Here is a 21,398-nt window from a genome sequence, read left to right on the forward strand (position 1 = left end):
TCTTTGTGACATCACTTTGTTGTCCAAATGATCTCACTGGGCCAAGCCTGAATCTTCCCCACTGGCCTTGTGTTCTTGTTGCCACCACTCCTCACTACCCAAGGAGCTCCCTCTGAGAGTGCCATTGCAAGGTATAATGGGGTGCCTTGTGTTGATCGCATGGCTAGGTTCCCCATTCCGGCCTCAGCAGACCCAACCATGATGGTAAGCCTCAAACAGAGAACTCCTTGGCCAGTAAGGAATGGTGGCAGTAACACAAGGGTGAACCATCCCCTTCACTGCACTGATCAGCACAGGAGAAGGGTAAAAGCAGCAGTGTGCATGTGGACAATAGATCAGGTGAAACAGAATTTGATCCAGCTGTTCACATGGCCACAAACCCCAAGGACACTCTGGAGTTTCATGCAAACTCCTGTGTATCCCCGAACTTTGCTTACTGTGGAGCAAGTTCACATTAAGGGGTAATAGGTCCAGATCCTTGCTAATAATCATTGTGCATTTTGAAGACTCCTAGTGCTGGCTTTGGGGTACGTGCAGGGCTTTTTTTCGACTTTTGTACATGCCATAGTGTTGGGGACATCAGATAGAATATATGGTTATATTTTAGCAAATTCCCTACTTTATTAATTACCAAATGCTTTTTACTGCCCTTCTTGCAGAAGGGCACATTCAAATTTGTTGAGCACACTTTGTGTTTTAGCTGATTTTTATTCCTCTTTTTCCATAATTATATGACCCACCAAGTCAACGCAAACCAATTGCTATATATTATGCTGCTATGTAGGTGAAGTTGTTCCTAGGGAATTTTGCAAGAAAAAAACCTTCCTAATCTACACCTCTAGAGATAAACCTCTCTCTTTATACATCTCATCCTCCAGGTTCAGGTTTCAATGTCATTTGAAGGTCAGTCAGCTGTTGAAGTCAATCCCCCAACAACTGCAGAAGACATAAAAGCTTTCACTTCTTTGTCTTTGTACATAATGCTTCACAAGGACAATCCAGAGCAGGCAGCACCTCGGGATCAGTTCATTCTTTATCTAGGAAGCAAAAACGTAAGTTTTTAAAAAATTAAATTAAAATTAAAGACACTGTTTGAAGTAATGGTGATTTTAGAAATCGTGTATTATCTGGATGACAAAGAGGAGCAATCCACTCACTCATGGCCTGTTGTCCACATGCCAGGCACAATGTAGGAGTTCTAAAGTTCAAAGTTCTTTGCTATCTTTTCTGCCTTCTCTGACAGTTTTCAGTTTTTCTGTTTTACCAGCCAGACATGTTTTCTCTTCACTCACACATTATCTCCAGAGGTAGGAGATATTGGAGGGGGTTCAGAAAAAGGAAAAGGGAATAGTAAGAGTGAAAAAAGGGAAGTTGTTTTTGCCTTCAGGATACATTGACTGAAGCTGTTTCCAGACAGCACTTAAATGCGCACCAAAGTGGGTTTAAGAAAGTCCACACACCTTCCGGGAGAGCATCGAGACACCCAACCACCCCTTACAAAAAAAGAACCTTAAAATTAAAAGAAGTTACCAGGCCACCATTAAGTTCCTGCTGGAGTCCTCCTGGTGCATAGAAATGATGTGCCAGGAGATGAGGGGCGAGGAGCAATTTTCCTCCTCCACCCCTCCTGGTACATGATTTCTATGCACCAGGAGGACTTCAGCAGGACCTTAATGGTGAGGGAGGTTGGGGAGGGGGTTGGTGCCCTCTGGGTTTTCCTGGCTCATACAGCCAGAAAAGCCCAAGAGGGCTGTGTGGATTGGGCCCAGAGATCATGGGACTTGGTTCCCAGGCCCAATCCACAATGGGTCCATACCTGGAAAGACCCAGAACTTACCAGAGATCCTGATCTTATCAGGTATCAAATTAATTCGATTTTTGTCATTTAGATGCCTCCAGTAAAAACGTGCAAAAACGTGCAGGTTATTGGCCCTGAAAATGTCATTCTGACTGTAAGTCAGCAAATCAAGGGTCATGACAATAACAAAACTAGACCTTTCCAGATTACCACTGCCCAGTGAGCCTCTAAAATGACTTCGAGAATTGAAAAGAATATTTATTTCTACTACTTGGATCTACAGTGAATCTACACAAATATCCGACAAGCCCCAACTCTTCTGGGTTTCAGAAAGGCTGTGAAAACATGGCTGTGTGCACAAGCTTTTAACGAGTAATACGATAACGTCGACATGGTCCAATTGAAGGCTGAAGCATGAGGATTTTAGACAAATGGATCTAATTTACATATATTTTAATTGTTATGATGTATTTTAATGATGTATTTTTATAGTTTTAATTGATTATATGTACTGTTTTTGTTTTATTATTATGTTCTTGACATTAAATGTTGCCAACTGATGTAAGCCGCCCTGAGTCCCCCCGGGTGAGAAGGGCGGGGTATAAATGCTGGAAATAAATAATACACTATCAAATAATGCAGTTTGAACTGCATTATATGGTCAGTGAAGACCCATATAATTCACTTCAGTGGAATTCAAACTGCATTTTATAGGTCTATACTGACCATATCATGCAGTTCAAATTGCGTCATTTGACAGTGTAGATCCAGACTCTGAGCGGTTTCCCAAAGCACATTAGTCACTGAAAAAGAAACCTGTTTAAAAAGATCCCCTACAAGATGAAGAGGTAATTAAGAATGTAAAGAAACACAAACTATCAGTTAAAATAAAAATCCAGAGTTACTGAGATGTGTAAAACCAGTTTGCCAGAGCAAGACAACAAAGAAAATTCACAACGTTGCTTTGGGTTGACACACTGAATTTGCAAGTTCTAAGGCAGAGGGCCGAATCGACTCAAGGACTAGGCAGGCAGCACAGGCAAAGCCAACCACCATGCAGCCTTAGAAAATTATTGATGAGTGAGCTGTCAATGTATATATCTGGAGAAAAACAGAACTGCCAGTGCTTCAGAAAAGCAGCCTTGAATTGCAGCAATTTAAAAAGCAATATTAACAACTGTACTTTGCTAGATCACATTACAACAGCCCAAACCAAATGGCAGCATCAGAGTATCAATATGAACCAGCTAATTTGAAGAATAGAGAGGCAATAAAGAAATAAAGTATTTGTTTAGCAACCCAAATTATGATGCAAATTAATAACTTTCAAGCTTCGGGCAGCAGTACAGTGCATTTAATGGATACAAATTTAATGAACTACTTCAATCAAATCAATCTAATGACTCTACTTCAAAGAATGATTTCCTCAATATAAGTTCTCCAACTAATGCCTTCCTGGGAACAATGAATTTAATTATATATGATTTTCAACAAATAATTGATTAATAGGAAATGTAGGAGAGGACACAGAAAACGTATTTTCACCATAGAAAGGACAACATAAAAGGAAAGATATATCTGAAAAGGAGAAAAGGAGGGGGAGGGGACAGAAGATAATTGTGAGAAACAATTTAGCGGAAGGAGATGCTCTTAAAAATCCAAACATTTGGAAAACAGTCATTCATATCCAGAAACAGAATTAAAGGAAGATATAGGAATAGAGAAGGAACAGAGAAAATACAGTAAGCCACTTTCACAGGGCATTAGGGGTGTGGAACTCCTACATATGCCTGATGGAGCATCTCTCTAGGAACCTCAAGGTCCTCCACCACTAGAAGTTGACCATAGAATCATGCTGGAGGACCTAAAACACATTAATCAAATCCACAAGTAATCAAATCCTCAAAAGTTAAACCCACAAAGTTGGAAAGCCATCTGTATCACAAAGTGGAATAAGTGACAGGGAAGACAAAAATTCTTCTGAGAATGAGGGAGACAAGAATGTTTCTTATAGACTGTTTGAGAAAAGTGCCTCCAAAAAAAATCTCGAAAGGTGTATTAAATACCTTAGTATTAGATCAAAACTGAGAAGCATCAAGAAATAAGAAAGTATATGAGAAACTCAAGCACCAGGTTTAGGTTAAGTGTTAAAATAATGAGAGGAAATATGTATTGTCCTCACCCATATGTTAAGAGATTTTAAAGAGGTACCACTTTGTTACCACTGTCAACTATACATAGGTTATCATCAAGGGGCCTAAATTTAGTATTCAATGTGCTCAATGCACCCTTTTTGTAAATATTTTTTACTTTGAACCAATAAAGGAGGCATCACTAGGGTTACTCACCTTTATGGTAGTTTTCTTAATCACAGTTATCTCTACAGAATATGGGAACAAAGCTGATAGTGGCATGTTGGATTAAACCATGTAGTTCCCACACTGTTATCATGCAAACATTTCTAAACCACCGAGTGTATGGCCATACGGAGCACCTTCTATGACAATGAGCACAGCATATGTGGTGTCAGCATCTTTAGAAGATGTTTGGAATACACCTGGGTAGAAGGAACTATCAATGTCTGCAAGACACTATAAGATTAATAAATATAAATCAGCACAGTCAACCTTTGATTGGACTGTATTGCAGTCAGTGAGATAGATTTTTGGCAGATACTTTTGCCTAGCAGTTGAGCACATCCCATGCCATCAAGAGAATAAGAGGTTGCTTCTTACCATGAAAGTTCATTCTTGGATGTCACATATTTGTCTTTACCCTTGTATTCATCCTCCAAATGCTATAACTTAGAAATTGCCTCAGGAATGATGGCACATATTTCATTGTAGCATAAAGGAGAAAGGTACAGTCAGGGCTGTAGCCAAGGGGGGGGAGTTACGGGTTCAACCCCCCAAAAATGTGTTCAATGTGGATTTTATACAGCTGTGTGGAAGGGGCCAATGACAATTGCTCTCTTAAAAAAACTTGAAAAAGGCAAGACAGAAACGTACATAATATTTTTCAAGCTCTTGAATCAGTTTTGTAAGGACAGTCACTACATTCAGTCTAAATTAAAGTTGAAAAAGGATGAATGCTATGATGATGCCATCTTTCTAGAGTATCTAATAAATGTTATTTGAAAATGTGATTTAAAATATGCTGCCCAATTAATTGGAACCACCACTTTTGGTTAATTAAATATTTTAATGGACTCATCAAGCTAAGTAATTGATTACATTTGACAGATCTACAAATAAGTGTACTTCTCTACCACTTGAGGCCTATTGTGGAGTTCTTTATGAGGACTGACGTAAATGGAAGCAATTAATCAGCAGAATATTGTAGAGTGGCTGGGAATGAGTTTCATTCTTGACAGCCTTCCCTCCAAAGGAAACATTTATAGTAAGGTTATATGTAGGATATACAGTAGCACATTTCAAAATACTCGTGGCTGGAATATCTTCAACTCTAGATAGGCAGAAGTGTTTGGCCTTTTGGGGTTCCTCCTTCCCTTTAAAGATTCAAGATCTTTTTCTCTTGCCTTTTCCTTCAGTAATCTAGGCAGCTTTTGTATTATTATCACTAACAGTTCAGACTGCATTAGTTGTTTCTCGCGTTTCTTGGAAGCCATGTGAATCACCATATGATTTGTTCCTTCTCTAGACAAAAAATTATCTTGGTCTTGCAATTAAGACTGACAACCTGGTTTACATTTATAATTTGGGCAGTGGCGATGTGGAGATACCATTAGACTCCAAACCAGTCAGCTCTTGGCCTCCTTACTTCAGTCTTGTTAAAATTGAAAGGTAATGTGACTTTTATCAGCTATATTTCTTATCTAAATAGTTGGTTGAATATAATTCAGAAATAAGAAATACTGTAAATTTGTTGAATTAAAACTGCAGAGTGATGGTTAAATGTATTAACCATAATTTTTAAACAAATCGAAAAGACACTTTTCACTACTAATTATCATCAGTATCCATTGTTTCATGATCATCAGTATCAGATGTTGCTTGAATACAATGGAACCATTTTCCTGACCACCATAATGCTGAAAGTTGTAAAATGCATGGACATGAATCCATATCATGAAACAAAAAAACTGAGATGGAAACTGTTTTCTATTATTCTATTGCAGTGACTTTCAGTCTGTTTCCTCAAACCAGATTAGTTTCCTCAAAGCTGAGCATGAGCTGTTCAGGGAGAAGATGAGTGATGTCACTGTTGATCTTTCCTCAAAATACACACAGTGAGGAATGCAGTGCGTACATGGTGTGGGATACATTCTCCAAGTTAAACCAACCATAGCCTAAAATGTTTGGCTCACTCATTCAAGGCCTCAGCAGTATCTGAACACAATGTGCAAGGAACATGAGCTAACCCTTTCTTCCATATTTTGGTCCTAATTAGTACCTCGTCATCTATTCCCTAAAGCTGCTCCTAGTTCCATAGAGGGCTTACATTGGCCCTGTAAAGTGCACCCCGTGGATCTAGTGTGGACTCGATATACAATGGGATATGATGCCCCAGAATTATTTGATATGTCCTGTGGTTAAAGCATTTCCTGATAACATAAAAGGTGTTTTCAAACCAGCATAGTTTAGTGGTTTGAGCATTGGACTAGAACACCAGGAGACCAGGGTCTGAATTCTTAGTGAGCCATGAAAGCCCATTGTGTGACTTTGAGCAAGTCACTTTCTCAACTTTAAAGGAAGGTAAAGACAAAGCCCTCTGAACAAATTTAAGGTTGCCAGAAGTAAAAAAAAATGACTTGAAATTGCACAATAAATATGTCTAGAGCTTGGGGAAATTACAGCTTCTAGAATCCCTAGCCAATTGGGAATAATATGTGTCATGCAGACTTTGAAAAAGGCAAGTTTTCTAAACTCCATAAATATCCAACTTGCAAGAGAATACAGTGTTCCCTCACTTATCGTGAGGGTTACGTTCCAGAACCATCCACAATAAATGAAAATCCGTGAAGTGGGGACACTATATTTATTTCAATATTTATACTTTATTTTAGCAGTTTCATTTGGCCTTTATCTCCAATCCCAGCTCTCTCAGTCCAGGCCTAATCTAATCCAAATACTTGATCCAAGTCAAAAGAAATTCCTCACATAATCCATATTCAGAGTTTCTTGGTTCATTTATTACTGCAGGATTACCTTGTCTACAAAATCCTTACTTGCCTATTGAATGCACAAACACCCTGGAGGTGAGATGGAGCTCACATAAAGCTTTTAAACAAGTCTAAAGAAAGGCTACTTTGGGCTGTTCTGAAATTGTTTTCTACCTTTTGGGAATGCCTCTGTATTTCAGATGAACTAAAAACAAAAAGAAAGAGCATTGTCTGGGTTTTCTTCCTTGAAACAGTAGAATTATTCACTGATTTCATTTATTGGTGTATAAAATATTTATTTTTTTCTTGGAAATGGTTTAACTGCTGTTTCACATTTAATAGTTCTCCCGAGATATGACCATTGGTTTCTTTTTCTTTTCTTTTTTTGGCCTGCTATTCTTCAACAGAATTGGAAAACATGGCAAAGTTTTTCTCACTGTTCCAAGTCTCAGCAGCACAGCTGAAGAAAAATTCATCAAAAAAGGAGAGGTTCCTGGTGATGATTCGCTGTTGGATCTGGAACCTACAAATGCAGTTTTCTATGTTGGAGGAGTGCCTCCAGATTTTCAGGTAAGGAAAGTAATTGTTCCATGCATGGCAAATCTCAGTCCGGATTTTAACATTTTTTTAAAGGAGAGCCATTAAACTGGCTCAAGTTTGGCTCTGGTTTGCAGCGATCAGCTCCAAAATGAGGATACATGGATAAAAGTCATTGGAAGAGATTTGGGTGATGATCAGGGCCGGCCCCACTATAGAGGCCCCTGACGCCGCCGCCTCGGGCGCAGGCCCGGGGGGGTGCCGTCAGGCTGGGCGGGAGGCGGGGCACCGCCCTGACGGTGCCCCGCCTCCCGCCCAGTGCGCCCTGGCCCGTCTGGCCTTTTCTAGCTGGCCAGACTGCAGCGGAGGTCCCTCCAGGCCGCGATCGCGGCCTGCAGGGACCTCCGCTGCAGTCTGGCCAGCTAGAAAAGGCCAGACGGGCGAGCGGGAGTAGCGTGGGAGGCGGAGCCAGCTCTGGCGCCGCCCCCCCCGCCCAGCGTGCCTTGGCCCTGCCTCCCACGCAGCGTGGGAGGCGGGGCCAGGGCACCCTGGGCGGGGGGGCCAGAGCTGGCCCCGCCTCCCACGCTACTCCCGCTCGCCCGTCTGGCCTTTTCTAGCAGGCCAGACTGCAGCGGAGGTCCCTGCAGGCCGCAATCGCGGCCTGGAGGGACCTCCGCTGCAGTCTAGCCTGCTAGAAAAGGCCAGACGGGCAAGCGGGAGTAGCGTGGGAGGCGGAGCCAGCTCTGGCCCTGCCCCCCCCGCCCAGCGTGCCCTGGCCCCGCCTCCCACGTTGCGTGGGAGGCGGGGCCAAGGCACGCTGGGCGGGGGGGCCAGAGCCTGCGGCCTGCAGGGACCTCCGCTGCAGTCTGGCCTGCTAGAAAAGGCCAGACGGGCGAGCGGGAGTAGCGTGGGAGGCGGGGCCAGCTCTGGCCCTGCCCCCCCCCGCCCAGCGTGCCCTGGCCCCGCCTCCCACGTTGCGTGGGAGGCGGGGCCAGGGCACGCTGGGCGGGGGGTGGGGCCAACTCTGGCCCCGCCTCCCTCACTATTCGCCCTGGCCCCGCCTCCCACGCAGCGTGGGAGGCGGGGCCAGGGCCTGCTGGGCGGGGCCAGGGTGCGGGAGGCGGGGCCGGTGGCGGGGGCGCTTTTCAGCACCCCCGCTTCACATTAAAAAATATCTCCGGCCGGCCCTGGTGATGATAAAACCTTATCCCAGAATTCAAATCACATTGTTCCTTATATAATAAGCAGGCAATGAATTCTGCTGCCCATTGTAATATTAATCCTACATTGGATAGAGGCAAAGAGAAACATACCTTTGGACTTAATTTAATCCAGATCTATGTGTGATGCCTTCTATGAGATTGATGTAGGAATCTGAGACTCAATTCCAGTTTGATGCTAGCAAAATGGGAATTCCTGTTTGCACAGTTTCATAGTGTTATATGCTTATGTAAGTGGCTATGCAATTGCTTTAACAATTTACAAAATGGTATTGAATACTACCCTTATGCTAACTCTAGAAAGGCACAACCACTGAGTGTAGTGGGCCCTGTACTAATGTAATGAGATAAGTTGACCAAAGTGTCATAACAAGATATACAGCGGCAGTGCTTCCAAGACATGGGGAAAACCCAGGCTGAAGTGGGTTTTAAAAACTCATGCTGAAGCAGGTTTAAAAACCCTCTTCGGTGTGGGTTTTCGTCCCCACACCCGCCCCAAAAAACAGGGTTTCTCGGTTGGGTGTCCCCATGCCATTCTGGTAACTTCCGCTTGATAAACAAAAAAAATCTTCCAGTGATAGGAGCCTGGAGAAATTATAAAAGCAGACACCAGACTCACAGAAAGCATGTGAGAAATAAGACAAGAATAATAAAAAGAAATGAAGGAAAAGACATATGCTGGAATAGAGTAGCTATAGAGTATTGAAAGGCCTCAAGGTAGTTTGCAAGTGATGAAGAAATTATCAGAAATTGAGAGGAAAATCACAATGAGAGGATCACTGGCATTGTAGTCAAGACAGTATCAACCAAGGCTAGTTAGCACAACACTCTAATACGGATACATCTAACATTTCATATTTGACTCTAACTCTTATTCCATTGATTTTAATAGTTTCTTTTGGTTCTTTTTGTCTGCAGCTCCCACCAAGCTTGGATCTGCCTGGCTTTTCTGGATGCTTGGAGCTTGCTACATTAAATGATGATGTCCTCAGTTTGTACAATTTCAAAAATATCTACAACATCACCAAATCTGTACCTTGTGCCAGGTAGAGTGACCTGCCTATATAATTAAAACAATATTGTCTGAATTATAATCATTCCTGAAAATAGGTGCAAAGTGACTTGGGTGGTTGCATTTGACATAGCAAAGCATGGTTGAAAGGGCATATGGTTTTATTTCACTTCTCTAAATTTATTATTCTTCTTCTAATAATGTATCTATTGGGTTGGAGGTTGCACATGGACAACTTTTTAAATTATTGAAGCTGCTAGTAATAATTTTCACCCAAAATGTATACAAAAAATAGTTTAATACTTACAAATAAATCCAAAACAGTGTACTGCACCATAGCCCTTAAGAAAGTTTATGCACTCTTTTCAAATGCTGTCCAATATTGGATAATAAAAAACAGGGGGGATGCAAGACCAGTTGGTCCATCTAACTTATAGTATACTTTCTCTTCACTGAGATGCAATATTTATCTAGTGCTTCAAATAGGGATCCCTATCTGGAGATGAAAGGGACAAAATATAGTACATTCTGCAAGTAAATACTAGTATTCCATTACTGAGGTACAACTAGTATCTTTGTAAAAATTCCCTTCTTGTGGGTACTTCATGGCTTCTTTTGCAGGCACCAAGTTGATAATTCAAGATAGTCATTCTGCCTGTTTCCACCTCCACAAGCCAGTCAAGGACAGAACACAGGAATGAAGACATTAATATGGGAGTAATTCAACAGCATCACAGGCACTCCTTATTGTCTCACCATTTGCTGGGTTTGGGCAGTGGACTAAAGTCAGACTGCTATCTTGTGGATGATGCATCTTTCCAAAATGCAGTGATAACAGGTGCAGCCTTTGAGAAAACTGCATCCCCTATAATTCACTGAGTGCAACAGTGATAGTTGTACAAAAAGCAGCATAAGTCTATACCCCTCCTCAGACTCCTACTTACTAGGAGGATCCTTCCTGATCTAGTTCTGCTTGGCTGGCTAGCTCATATACAATCCCCCAATTCTGGCAGATAAAGGAATTCTTCACTGTTTAGAATGTCTAGGCTTCCTGCCTACAAAAAGAGTATCATATAAAATTATCTTTCAAAAAATTTTACCTTTCAGTTTGCACAGAGATTAATAGAACAAAAATAGTATAAACACTTTCACTAAATACTATAGAAGTTGGCATCTTACATATGCACCAGTGGCCTAGATCCTACTTTTAGTCCTGACTAGAATAAAGCCACTTAATCAATGGCATTTACCTCTGTGTTGAGTCACGATTCAATAATTGTGAATTGTGGTAGACATAATAAATGACAATGTGTTTTCAAGCCAAATACCCCAATTTCTTATCATCCCTTGCAGTGTTACTTGCATAATTATTTCTACAGCACAAAACAAGTTTGCCTTCTGAGTTACCATTCCAATTTTTCTTTGTATCCTTTCTTCTTGGTAGGGATAAGCTGGCCTTTACACAGAGCCGAGCTGTAAACTATTTCTTTGATGGCTCTGGCTATGCTTTGGTGAGGAACATTGAGAGAAGAGGGAAGTTTGGCTTAGTGACACGTTTTGATATAGAAGTTCGATCACCAACCGACAATGGACTTCTCCTCCTGATGGTTAATGGGGTAAGTTAAAAAAAGGAAAAATCTTAATTTTCTTGTTTAATTAATAGATGATTTAAAGGCATAAAGAAAATTATAATTAAAATTATTTACATTATGGTTCTGAGGAAAATAACCACTGGTTGTATATTTGAATATACTTGGGAGGATTCAATAAAATGATAAAATAGCTCAAGCATGCCCACCTCTTCCTGGGCACGGGAAATTCCAGCCATGGGCTGCATCTACACTGCAGAAATAATGCAGTTGGACACCACTTTAACAGCCATGGCTCAATGCTTTGGAACCCTGGGAATTGTAGTTTAGAGAGGCTCCAAGTACTCATTGGCAAAGAAGGCTAAAGACTTTGTAAAACTTCATCCCATGATTTCATAACATTGAGCCATAACAGTTAAAGTGTTGTCAAATTGCATTAATTCTACAGTGTAGATGCACTCAGGGTTACTACTATTAGATTGCACCCAGGCTACTGTTAGATTTCAATGATGAATATTTTGCTTGTTATCTGGAAGTTGAATCCTGCAGCTTGAAATCACCACTACTACCACAGAAAAGCTCATTATTAGGCCACCACCTCTCTAGGTTCTGTCTCAATTGTCCAGGATGATTTCTAGCTTCAACTCCCATATATAAAAGCAAGATATTACATTCTATTATCAGGCCTAACACAATTATTTTTTTATATCCACAGCAAATGGCATCACTACCAACAACAAACCAGATTCCCATTCTTACAGTTCTTTAAGTGTAATATAAACGTGAGAGCCATTGTGATGCATTGGTTGGTTATTCTGGGAGACCAGGGTTCAGGCAATGAAACCCACTGAGTGACCTTAGGCAAATCATACTCTTATTTATTTATTTATTTATTTATTATTTACAACATTTATATCCCGCCCTTCTCACCCGAGGGGACTCAGGGCGGCTTACAAAAATTGGCAAAATCTAATGCCCAAAATACAATCATAAAAACAAAACAATAACAGATCTATTAATAACATGGTTAAAACACATTATAAAACCTTAAAAACGTATATATAATTAATTCCATTCGTCCGAGATCCTCATTCTACATCCTTAAATCCAACTCTCAACTTCAGAAAGCAAAGGCTTGAACAAACCTTTTCAAGAAATCTCCATTATAGTGTTTCCCTAGTCAAAATGACTTGAAGGCACCCAGCAACAACATCAACACTGTGCTTATTTGGGCTAGCATATCTTATAGATCACACCTCTTGGACTTTTCCTCCAAATGAAGTATTCTGGTGGAAATTATGTCTGAAAGTGTGGGCTTCTAATTGTTTTGGCCACTGAATTTCAATTTTGCAAAATGGTGCAATTGTCTTCTGGGCCTGTTGAGATTGCCCACCCTTGCTTAAGAACAAAAACAGACAATGGGTAGTACAAGGGCAGGCCATTGAACAGAAGTTAAGAAACTAGTTTTCTCTAAGCCCTTCTTCATGGCTCACATCCATTCCCAACAGCACCCAAACATACTTCTTCAGATATACCCCGGGCAAAACTGTGGCTGGAAGTGGTGTTACCTTATTTCTAGTCATCATTTTAGCCAGGATTTGACTGATAGAAGTTTAGGAAACTTCTGGGGGCTTCAGGGGCTTCATTGGTAATACACTGGCAAGGGACTGGCAAGAGTCTTCAAAAGCTGAAAAAGGGACATTGGGAGTCTTCACCTTTCATCTCCCTCAGTTCTATTCTGCGGCAGCCCCATGCAGTCCCATGTAGTGCTAGAGAGCTGAATCTGAAAATTTTAGCTATCTGCAAAGGAAGGGGGGAGAAATGCATGAACTCTACTTGTGCTTATCTTCTACCTTGAAATTTCAGACTGACAATCAATAGCCTAATTTACTTGATGAAAGGTTATAAATAATTGTAAAAGTTCTAAAATACTGATTGATTTAATTGAAGATATTTGTGTTTCACATTTAAAGGAAAAGTCATCTCATTGCAGCTTGAAAAACTAATATAAACAAAAATCACAATAATAAAGTAAAAACCTACAAAACCCCAAGGGCCAGGGCCAGGGCCAGGGCATCTTGTCCTCTTAGTAGTAAAGAGGGATTGTTTATTAAAAAATACCACAACATTTCCTGCATTTCCAGTGTAGATGGGAGTGTAGATTGAAGCCAGCATCACTTAGAGCTCTCCATGGTGTTGCTTTATTCCTTTTCCTGCCTCTCTGGGCCCTTCTACACACGCTATAAAACCCAGAAGTAACTGGGCTAAAAGAGAGGGTGGCACAACATATGAACAACATATCATAACACAATTTAACAATACAATAAATAATAATAACATACATTACAACCCAAAATTCAGAAAAAGCAATAAAAATCAGGGCAGGCCACATGAACACTAAGTTAAAACTCGGTGAGAAAGACATATGAATAAAACCACGGGGAGCAGGGACATAAAATAGTGGAACAGTCTAGAGGATAGATATCCCAAGGGAATAACCAAAGAAAGATATGACAGTTACTCTCCAAAGGCACACCGGAAGAGCCATGTTTTTAAATCTTTCTTAAAGGCTAGCAAAGTGGGGCCCTGCCTAATCTCAATGGGCAGTGAATTCCACAGTCAGGGGGCCACAGCAGAAAAGGCCCTCTCCCTTTTTCCCACAAGACAGGCCTGAGATATAGGCAGTGGCGAAAATCAAGTTCAACAGGGACAAATGCAAGATACTCCACTTCGGCAGAAAAAATGGAATGCAAAGATACAGAATGGGGGACTCCTGGCTCGATAACAGTACATGTGAAAAAGATCTTGGAGTCCTTGTGGACAACAAGTTAAGCATGAGCCAACAATGTGATGCGGCTGCTAAAAAAGCCAATGGGATTTTGGCCTGCATCGATAGGAGTATAGTGTCTAGATCCAGGGAAGTCATGCTCTTCCTCTATTCTGCCTTGGTCAGACCACACCTGGAATACCGTGTCCAATTCTGGGCACCGCAGTTGAAGGGAGATATTGACAAGCTGGAATGTGTCCAGAGGAGGGCAACTAAAATGATCAAGGGTCTGGAGAACAAGCCCTATGAGGAGTGGCTTAAAGAATCATAGAATCATAGAATAGTAGAGTTGGAAGAGACCTCAAGGGCCATCTAGTCCAACCCCCCCGCTAAGAAGCAGGAAATCGCATTCAAAGCACCCCCGACAGATGGCCATCCAGCCTCTGCTTAAAAGCCTCCAAAGAAGGAGCCTCCACCACGGCCCGGGGGAGAGAGTTCCACTGCCGAACAGCCCTCACAGTGAGGAAGTTCTTCCTGATGTTCAGGTGGAATCTCCTTTCCTGTAGTTTGAAGCCATTGTTCCGTGTCCTAGTCTGCAGGGCAGCAGAAAATAAGCTTGCTCCCTCCTCCCTATGACTTCCCCTCACATATTTGTACATGGCTATCATGTCTCCTCTCAGCCTTCTCTTCTGCAGGCTAAACATGCCCAGCTCTTTAAGCCTCTCCTCATAGGGCTTGTTCTCCAGACCCTTAATCATTTTAGTTGCCCTCCTCTGGACGCTTTCCAGCTTGTCAGCATCTCCCTTCATCTGCGGTGCCCAAAACTGGACACAGTATTCCAGGTGTGGTCTGACCAAGGCAGAATAGAGGGGGAGCATGACTTCCCTGGATCTAGACGTTATTCCCCTATTGATGCAGGCCAAAATCCCATTGGCTTTTTTAGCTGCCGCATCACATTGTAGGCTCATGTTTAACTTGTTGTCCACGAGGACTCCAAGATCTTTTTCGCACACACTGCTGTCAAGCCAGGCGTCCCCCATTCTGTATCTTTGATTTCCATTTTTTCTGCCGAAGTGAAGTATCTTGCATTTGTCCCTGTTGAACTTCATTTTGTTAGTTTCGGCCCATCTCTCTAGTCTGTCAAGATCGTTTTGAATTCTGCTCCTGTCTTCTGGAGTGTTAGCTATCCCTCCGAGTTTGGTGTCATCTGCAAACTTGATGATCGTGCCTTCTAACCCTTCGTCTAAGTCGTTAATAAAGATGTTGAACAGAACCGGGCCCAGGACGGAGCCCTGCGGCACTCCACTTGTCACTTCTTTCCATGATGAAGACGACGCATTGGTAAGCACCCTTTGGGTTCGTTCGCTTAGCCAATTACAGATCCACCTAACCGTAGTTTTGTCTAGCCCACATTTTACTAGTTTGTTTGCCAGAAGGTCGTGGGGGACTTTGTCGAAGGCCTTACTGAAATCTAGATATGCTACATCCACGGCATTCCCTGTATCGACCCAACTCGTAACTCTATCGAAAAAAGAGATCAGATTAGTCTGGCATGACTTGTTTTTGGTAAATCCGTGTTGACTATTAGCAATGACCGCATTTGTTTCTAAGTGTTTGCAGACCACTTCCTTAATGATCTTTTCCAGAATCTTGCCTGGTATTGATGTGAGGCTGACCGGACGGTAATTGTTTGGGTCGTTCTTTTTTCCCTTCTTGAAGATAGGGACCACATTCGCCCTCCTCCAATCTGCTGGGACTTCTCCTGTTCTCCAAGAACTCTCGAAGATGATTGCCAGTGGTTCTGAAATAACTTCCGCTAGTTCCTTCAATACTCTTGGATGTAGCTGATCTGGCCCTGGGGACTTGAATTCGTTTAGAGTGGCCAGGTGTTCCTGGACAACTTGTTTCCCTATTTGGGGTTGGATTTCCCCCAATCCTTCGTCCATTCCATGTTGCTGAGGTTGAAGATGGCTTTCTTTTTGTGAGAAGACCGAGGCAAAGAAGGCATTAAGCAGTTCTGCCTTTTCCCTATCCCCTGTCACCATCACCCCATCTACTCCTTGCAGTGGCCCTATCGCCTCCTTTTTCTTCCTTTTTCTACCAACATAAGCAAAAAAACCTTTTTTGTTGTTTTTTATGTCCCTGGCAAGCCTGAGCTCATTTTGCGCTTTAGCCTTGCGAACCTTTTCCCTACAGGAGTTGGCTATACGTTTGAATTCTTCTTTGGTGATTTCTCCCCTTTTCCACTTCTTGTGCATGTCACTTTTGAGCTTTAGCTCAGTTAGAAGTTCTTTGGACATCCATTCTGGCTTCTTTGCACTTGTCTTATTTTTCTTCTTTGTTGGCACTGTTTGCATTTGCGCCTTGAGTATTTCACTTTTGAAAAACTCCCATCCATCCTTAACTCCCTTGTTTTTTAATATCGGCGTCCATGGAATGCCGCTCAGTAATTCCTTCATTTTTTGGAAGTCAGCTCTCTTAAAGTCCAGAATGCGTGTTTGACTTGTCTTAGTTTCAGCATTCCTTTGTATTGCAAACTGCAGGAGCACATGGTCACTTGCCCCTAAGGATCCAACCACTTCAACTGTATTGATCAGGTCTTCCACATTTGTTAAGATTAGATCAAGAGTTGCTGATCCCCTTGTTGCCTCTTCTACCTTCTGGACCATAAAATTATCTGCAAGGCAAGTGAGGAATTTGTTGGACTTTGTACTCTTGGCTGAGTTTGTTTTCCAGCAGATATCGGGATAATTGAAATCGCCCATGACTACTATATCTCTTCTTTGTGCCTGTTTGGTCAGCTGTTGACAGAAGGCTTCATCAAGTCCTTCATCCTGACTCGGAGGTCTGTAGTAGACACCCACGACAAGATCTTTTTGAGTCCCGGTTCCCTTGATTCTTATCCAGATGCTTTCAAGCTGGTTTCCCGGATTACAGTCTTGCATTTCTTCTGCAACGTAACTGTTTTTGACATATAAAGCTACTCCCCCTCCTCTCCCCTTTGTTCTATTTATGTGAAAGAGGTTATAGCCCTCAATGGTTAAATTCCAGTGATGGGAGTCATCCCACCAGGTTTCAGTGATGCCTATGACATCGTATGTGTGGTGCTGTGCTAGGAGTTGGAGTTCGTCTTGCTTATTTCCCATGCTCTGAGCATTAGTGTAAAGACATGTAAGCCCCTGTGACCTCCCCTCGAACTGTTTATTTGGGATTATTGTGCTCTCTGTACTTGGTCCTTGCTGTGTTTGTGCAGCCCTCCGTTTAGCCTTACGGCGGTTCCCTGTGGTCGTGGGTAATATAGTGTTCGCCAGGCTGTTGTTCCCCTCCCCCAGTGGATTTAGTTTAAAGTGCGCCTGATGAGGTTTGTGAGTCTGTGTGCAAAAAGATGTTTTCCTACTTGTGTGAGATGCACCCCATCGCTTGCCAGTAGTCCATCCTCTTGGAAGAGTAGACCATGGTCAAGGAAGCCAAAATGCTCCTCTTGTTTAGGCATGTTTAGGCAGGCATGTTTAGCCTGCAGAAGAGAAGGCTGAGAGGAGACATGATAGCTATGTATAAATATGTGAGGGGAAGTCATAGGGAGGAGGGAGCAAGCTTGTTTTCTGCTGCCCTGCAGACTAGGACGCGGAACAATGGCTTCAAACTACAGGAAAGGAGATTCCACCTGAACATCAGGAAGAACTTCCTCACTGTGAGAACTGTTTGGCAGTGGAACTCTCTGCCCCAGAGTGTTGTGGAGCTCCTTCTTTGGCCATCCAGTCTCTTTGAAGCAGAGACTGGATGGCCATCTGTCGGGAGTGCTTTGGATGCGATTTCCTGCTTCTTGGCAGGGGGTTGGACTGGATGGCCCATGAGGTCTCTTCCAACTCTACTATTCTATGATTCTATGAAAATTATTTTATGTTTTATGTTACAATTATTTTATGTTTTCCAGAGTATGTTCTTCAGCCTAGAAATGCAAAATGGCTACTTATATCTGCAGTATGATTTTGGCTTCAGCAATGGCCCTGTAATTTTGGAAGATTCTACAAAGAAAGCTCTGATCAATGATGCAAAATTCCATGAGGTATATAGCGGTACATTGTTACAAAATTATATCCTTTTTTAAGCTGGATATAAAAAGCATGATATAAATTGAAAAAATAAATGATTCAGCACACAGATTTAAAATTAAGAAGATATGTTATATTAATTCAGTCATAATAACCCTATTTTCCAGTCTTGTATTATCTCTTAATATTGGTGACAAGTAGCAACGAACAGGGATGCTTGCAATGAAACCATCACTGTTTGTTTCTATACTGAGAAAAAAAAAGTATTTTTACTACTTCGGTGATCAATAGTAATATTAATATTAGTAGTAATCATTTGCAGTACTCATCTTTAAAAGGAAATGTTAGAATAATGCAACATATATTTGTTTCATAGTTTAATAGTTTTTATTAAGTATTTATAATATTTCTATTTTAACAGTTGTATAAAAAAATTATATATTGTACTGCTTTTATTGTTAAACATTTTCAGTCTCTTTTCAGAGAGATAAAGTGGGGTAGAAATTATCATTATTATTTCTAGAACATTCTTGTTTTTAAACTAAAAAAATTAAGGATTAGCAGATTATCTACAGCTTTGTCATTCATCTATTTAATCATTGTATTGTGAGATTATTTTGTCCTGAATTCTACTCAACTTGCCTTCTAGCTTAACTTGGAAATTTTATAATAGTGAATTTCAGTTTTTTTCGTGGGTGCTTGTGACCTTGAGCAAGTCATACTCTCCCAGCCTCAGTGGGAGAGCAAACAAATCCTCCCCCCAAAAAAACCCTGTGATAGGGTTGCCATAAATTAGAAATGACTTGAAAACACAGAACAAGAATATGCATGGGCTGAGAGAGAATTTGCAAAGATGTACCATCATATCTTCAGATCAAATTTCAAATGAAGAATTTCTATTTTACTCCTGCTGATATCATGAATATAAAGGCCCCTTCATATTCCACCAAACAGCCCAGTCTCCCTCCCTTGCTTGGACCGCAGCAGTGATTGCAGCAACTGCTGTGATGTTGTATGAAACTAAGCTTTGGAGGTTTCTTCCTCATTTCAAGGAACATTAAGTTTCAAGGTGCCATGAAACATATGGTGTATACCCATCTGGACCAGACATGAAATCAATTCTTTATCCATCTATCTATCTATCTATCTATCTATCTATCTATCTATCTATCTATCTATCTGTTTTTCTTTCTTTCTTTGAGTGGAAGAGAAGAAAAGTGTTTTTTGGTAGTACACATCACTATAGTGCAGTAGTTCCCAACCTTTTTTTGACCAGAGACTTCTTTGACCAGGGACCACTCTCCAACATTAGTACCCAAAGGATTATGAATCAGTGTTTGGTCAACTTTAGATTCCGTTTGGTTATTTGGGGTGCTGATTCAGAAAACTGCATTGGATAGACCACATCAGCTCTAGTTTCAGAATCAGAACATGTGCCATTCAGTTATCGCCATCTGTACACCCACAGAAAACCATATTTAATAAGCCTTGGCACTATAAGAGGGTTTCACAAGACCAGTCACACTCGTTGCAACAGTGTAGCAATGGTGAGGCTGCAGACCATATTTAGTTCTTGCGGACCACTGGTGGTCCATGGACCACAGGTTGGGAACCACTGCTATTGTGAAATATTACATATATGTGTGCTAAGAAGCCTCTATTAATGGACTAGAATTTCTGGTTGCATCCAAGTACAACTGTCTTTATTTCAGCTCTTCCTTTTATATTACTTTTTCCCCTTAAAATAATCCTTAAAATCAGTGACAAAGTGTCCTCATAGACTGAGGTTTTCTGACAGTACATCTACCTTTTACAAGTACAATTACACTGTTTTAAAAGACCACAATGCTCTTGTTTATATAGCATTGTATGTATACAGTTGTAAATTCCAGCTTCTAACTTGCCTTTTTTCCATTTCAGATATCTGTTATATACCATAATTCCAAGAAAATGATTTTGGTAGTGGACAGGAGACACATAAAAAGCATGCAAAATGAAAAGAAAAGCATGCCATTTACTGATGTCTATATAGGAGGGGCTCCCGTTGAGGTTTTAAAATCTAGGTTGGTTTATAATCACAATACAATCACTGTACTGTTTATACTTATTGTTATGCTTATGAATGTATCTAATATCAGGTCATCAGCTACCCTTTTCATCCTAAATGAATGTTATGTCATTACAGTGGTGTCAATTCCCACTTGGCTGTCAGTATCGGTTTTAGGGGCTGCATGAAAGGTTTCCAGTTCCAAAAGAAGGACTTCAACTTGTTGGAAGAGCCAGGAACTCTGGGAATTGGTTATGGCTGTCCGGAAGAATCACTTGTAAGTACTGTATTGTTCTGAAACCACAAATACATCTTCTGTTTATTGCTTTTTAGTATCCTAGAAGTGTATTTTCTAACATGCTCCCTATATATGCTAGGTCATTGTGGTCCAACCCACGGCCTGCAGGCTGCATACAGCCTACCAATTCATTTTTGTTGGCCCTTGTTCTTCTTACTGGAAAAATATTTTTATTATGTAATTCAGTCTTAGTTATCTAATTCGCTTTCTTTCTGGAATGTCTCTGGCCCTCACATTCCTATACTAAAGTTTAATTGGCCCTTGGGTAACTAAAGGTTGGACCACACTGTGCTAGGTTATTTCTCAATTTTTGTGCTAAATCTACATAGTAATAAATAAAACTAGGAGTTGGAGTTGTTTTGCTTTTCTGTCACTTTAGGGAACAGAAAATGGTAATTTTCTCCAAAAGATTCTTTCTCTCTACAAATATTGTTCGCTAAAGGAAATAAGAGCTAATACAATAGACTCTCAGCGAATCAGCACCCATGGGGATTGGTAGATGCCAGATAAATGTAGCTTTCAGTTGCTTGAGAGCTACTATGAAAAATGCTGTTTGGCCTTATACCTGTGAAAAGGAGAGGCAGTGACAACACAAAGAACCAAAATTTAGCATAAATATGAAAGCAATCTATATATATAAAAGGGTAATGAAATTTCGGCCTAGGACAAAACAACAAAACTACACATCCCAGAAACACTAAACTTGGCAGCACAACCCCTCATCCATGCCTCTACATTCATACAACAAAAAGCTCCAGCTACTCCAGAAAACGGCCAGACTTTGAGACTGCAAGGCTATTCACTGCTATTCCCATAAGCCACAGCAACACGTGGCTGGGCAAAGTTAGTTTTAATATAATTTCAATCTTATAGAACTCACTTTAAATTATATTTTTTAAAACCTGCAGTGAAATTCTCATTACTGGCAATGGATCATCTTGCTTAAAAAGCTAGCT

The 21,398-nt window shown here is 41.1% G+C and overlaps 1 protein-coding gene across 1 annotated transcript in view; it reads left to right on the forward strand.

Moving 5' to 3' along the window:
• Positions 1-21,398, forward strand: part of lama4 (laminin subunit alpha 4) — a 111,971-nt gene that overhangs the window by 73,305 nt on the left and 17,268 nt on the right. Inside the window, exons 19-26 of the mRNA XM_062979900.1 lie at positions 879-1,052; positions 5,459-5,601; positions 7,328-7,490; positions 9,596-9,723; positions 11,134-11,305; positions 17,980-18,111; positions 20,018-20,160; positions 20,283-20,421. Coding sequence (XP_062835970.1) covers positions 879-1,052; positions 5,459-5,601; positions 7,328-7,490; positions 9,596-9,723; positions 11,134-11,305; positions 17,980-18,111; positions 20,018-20,160; positions 20,283-20,421 — 1,194 coding nt within the window. The remainder of the gene's footprint in view (positions 1-878; positions 1,053-5,458; positions 5,602-7,327; positions 7,491-9,595; positions 9,724-11,133; positions 11,306-17,979; positions 18,112-20,017; positions 20,161-20,282; positions 20,422-21,398) is intronic.

The sequence above is a fragment of the Anolis carolinensis genome, chromosome 1 (genome assembly GCF_035594765.1).
Source record: "Anolis carolinensis isolate JA03-04 chromosome 1, rAnoCar3.1.pri, whole genome shotgun sequence".
NCBI lineage: Eukaryota > Metazoa > Chordata > Lepidosauria > Squamata > Dactyloidae > Anolis > Anolis carolinensis.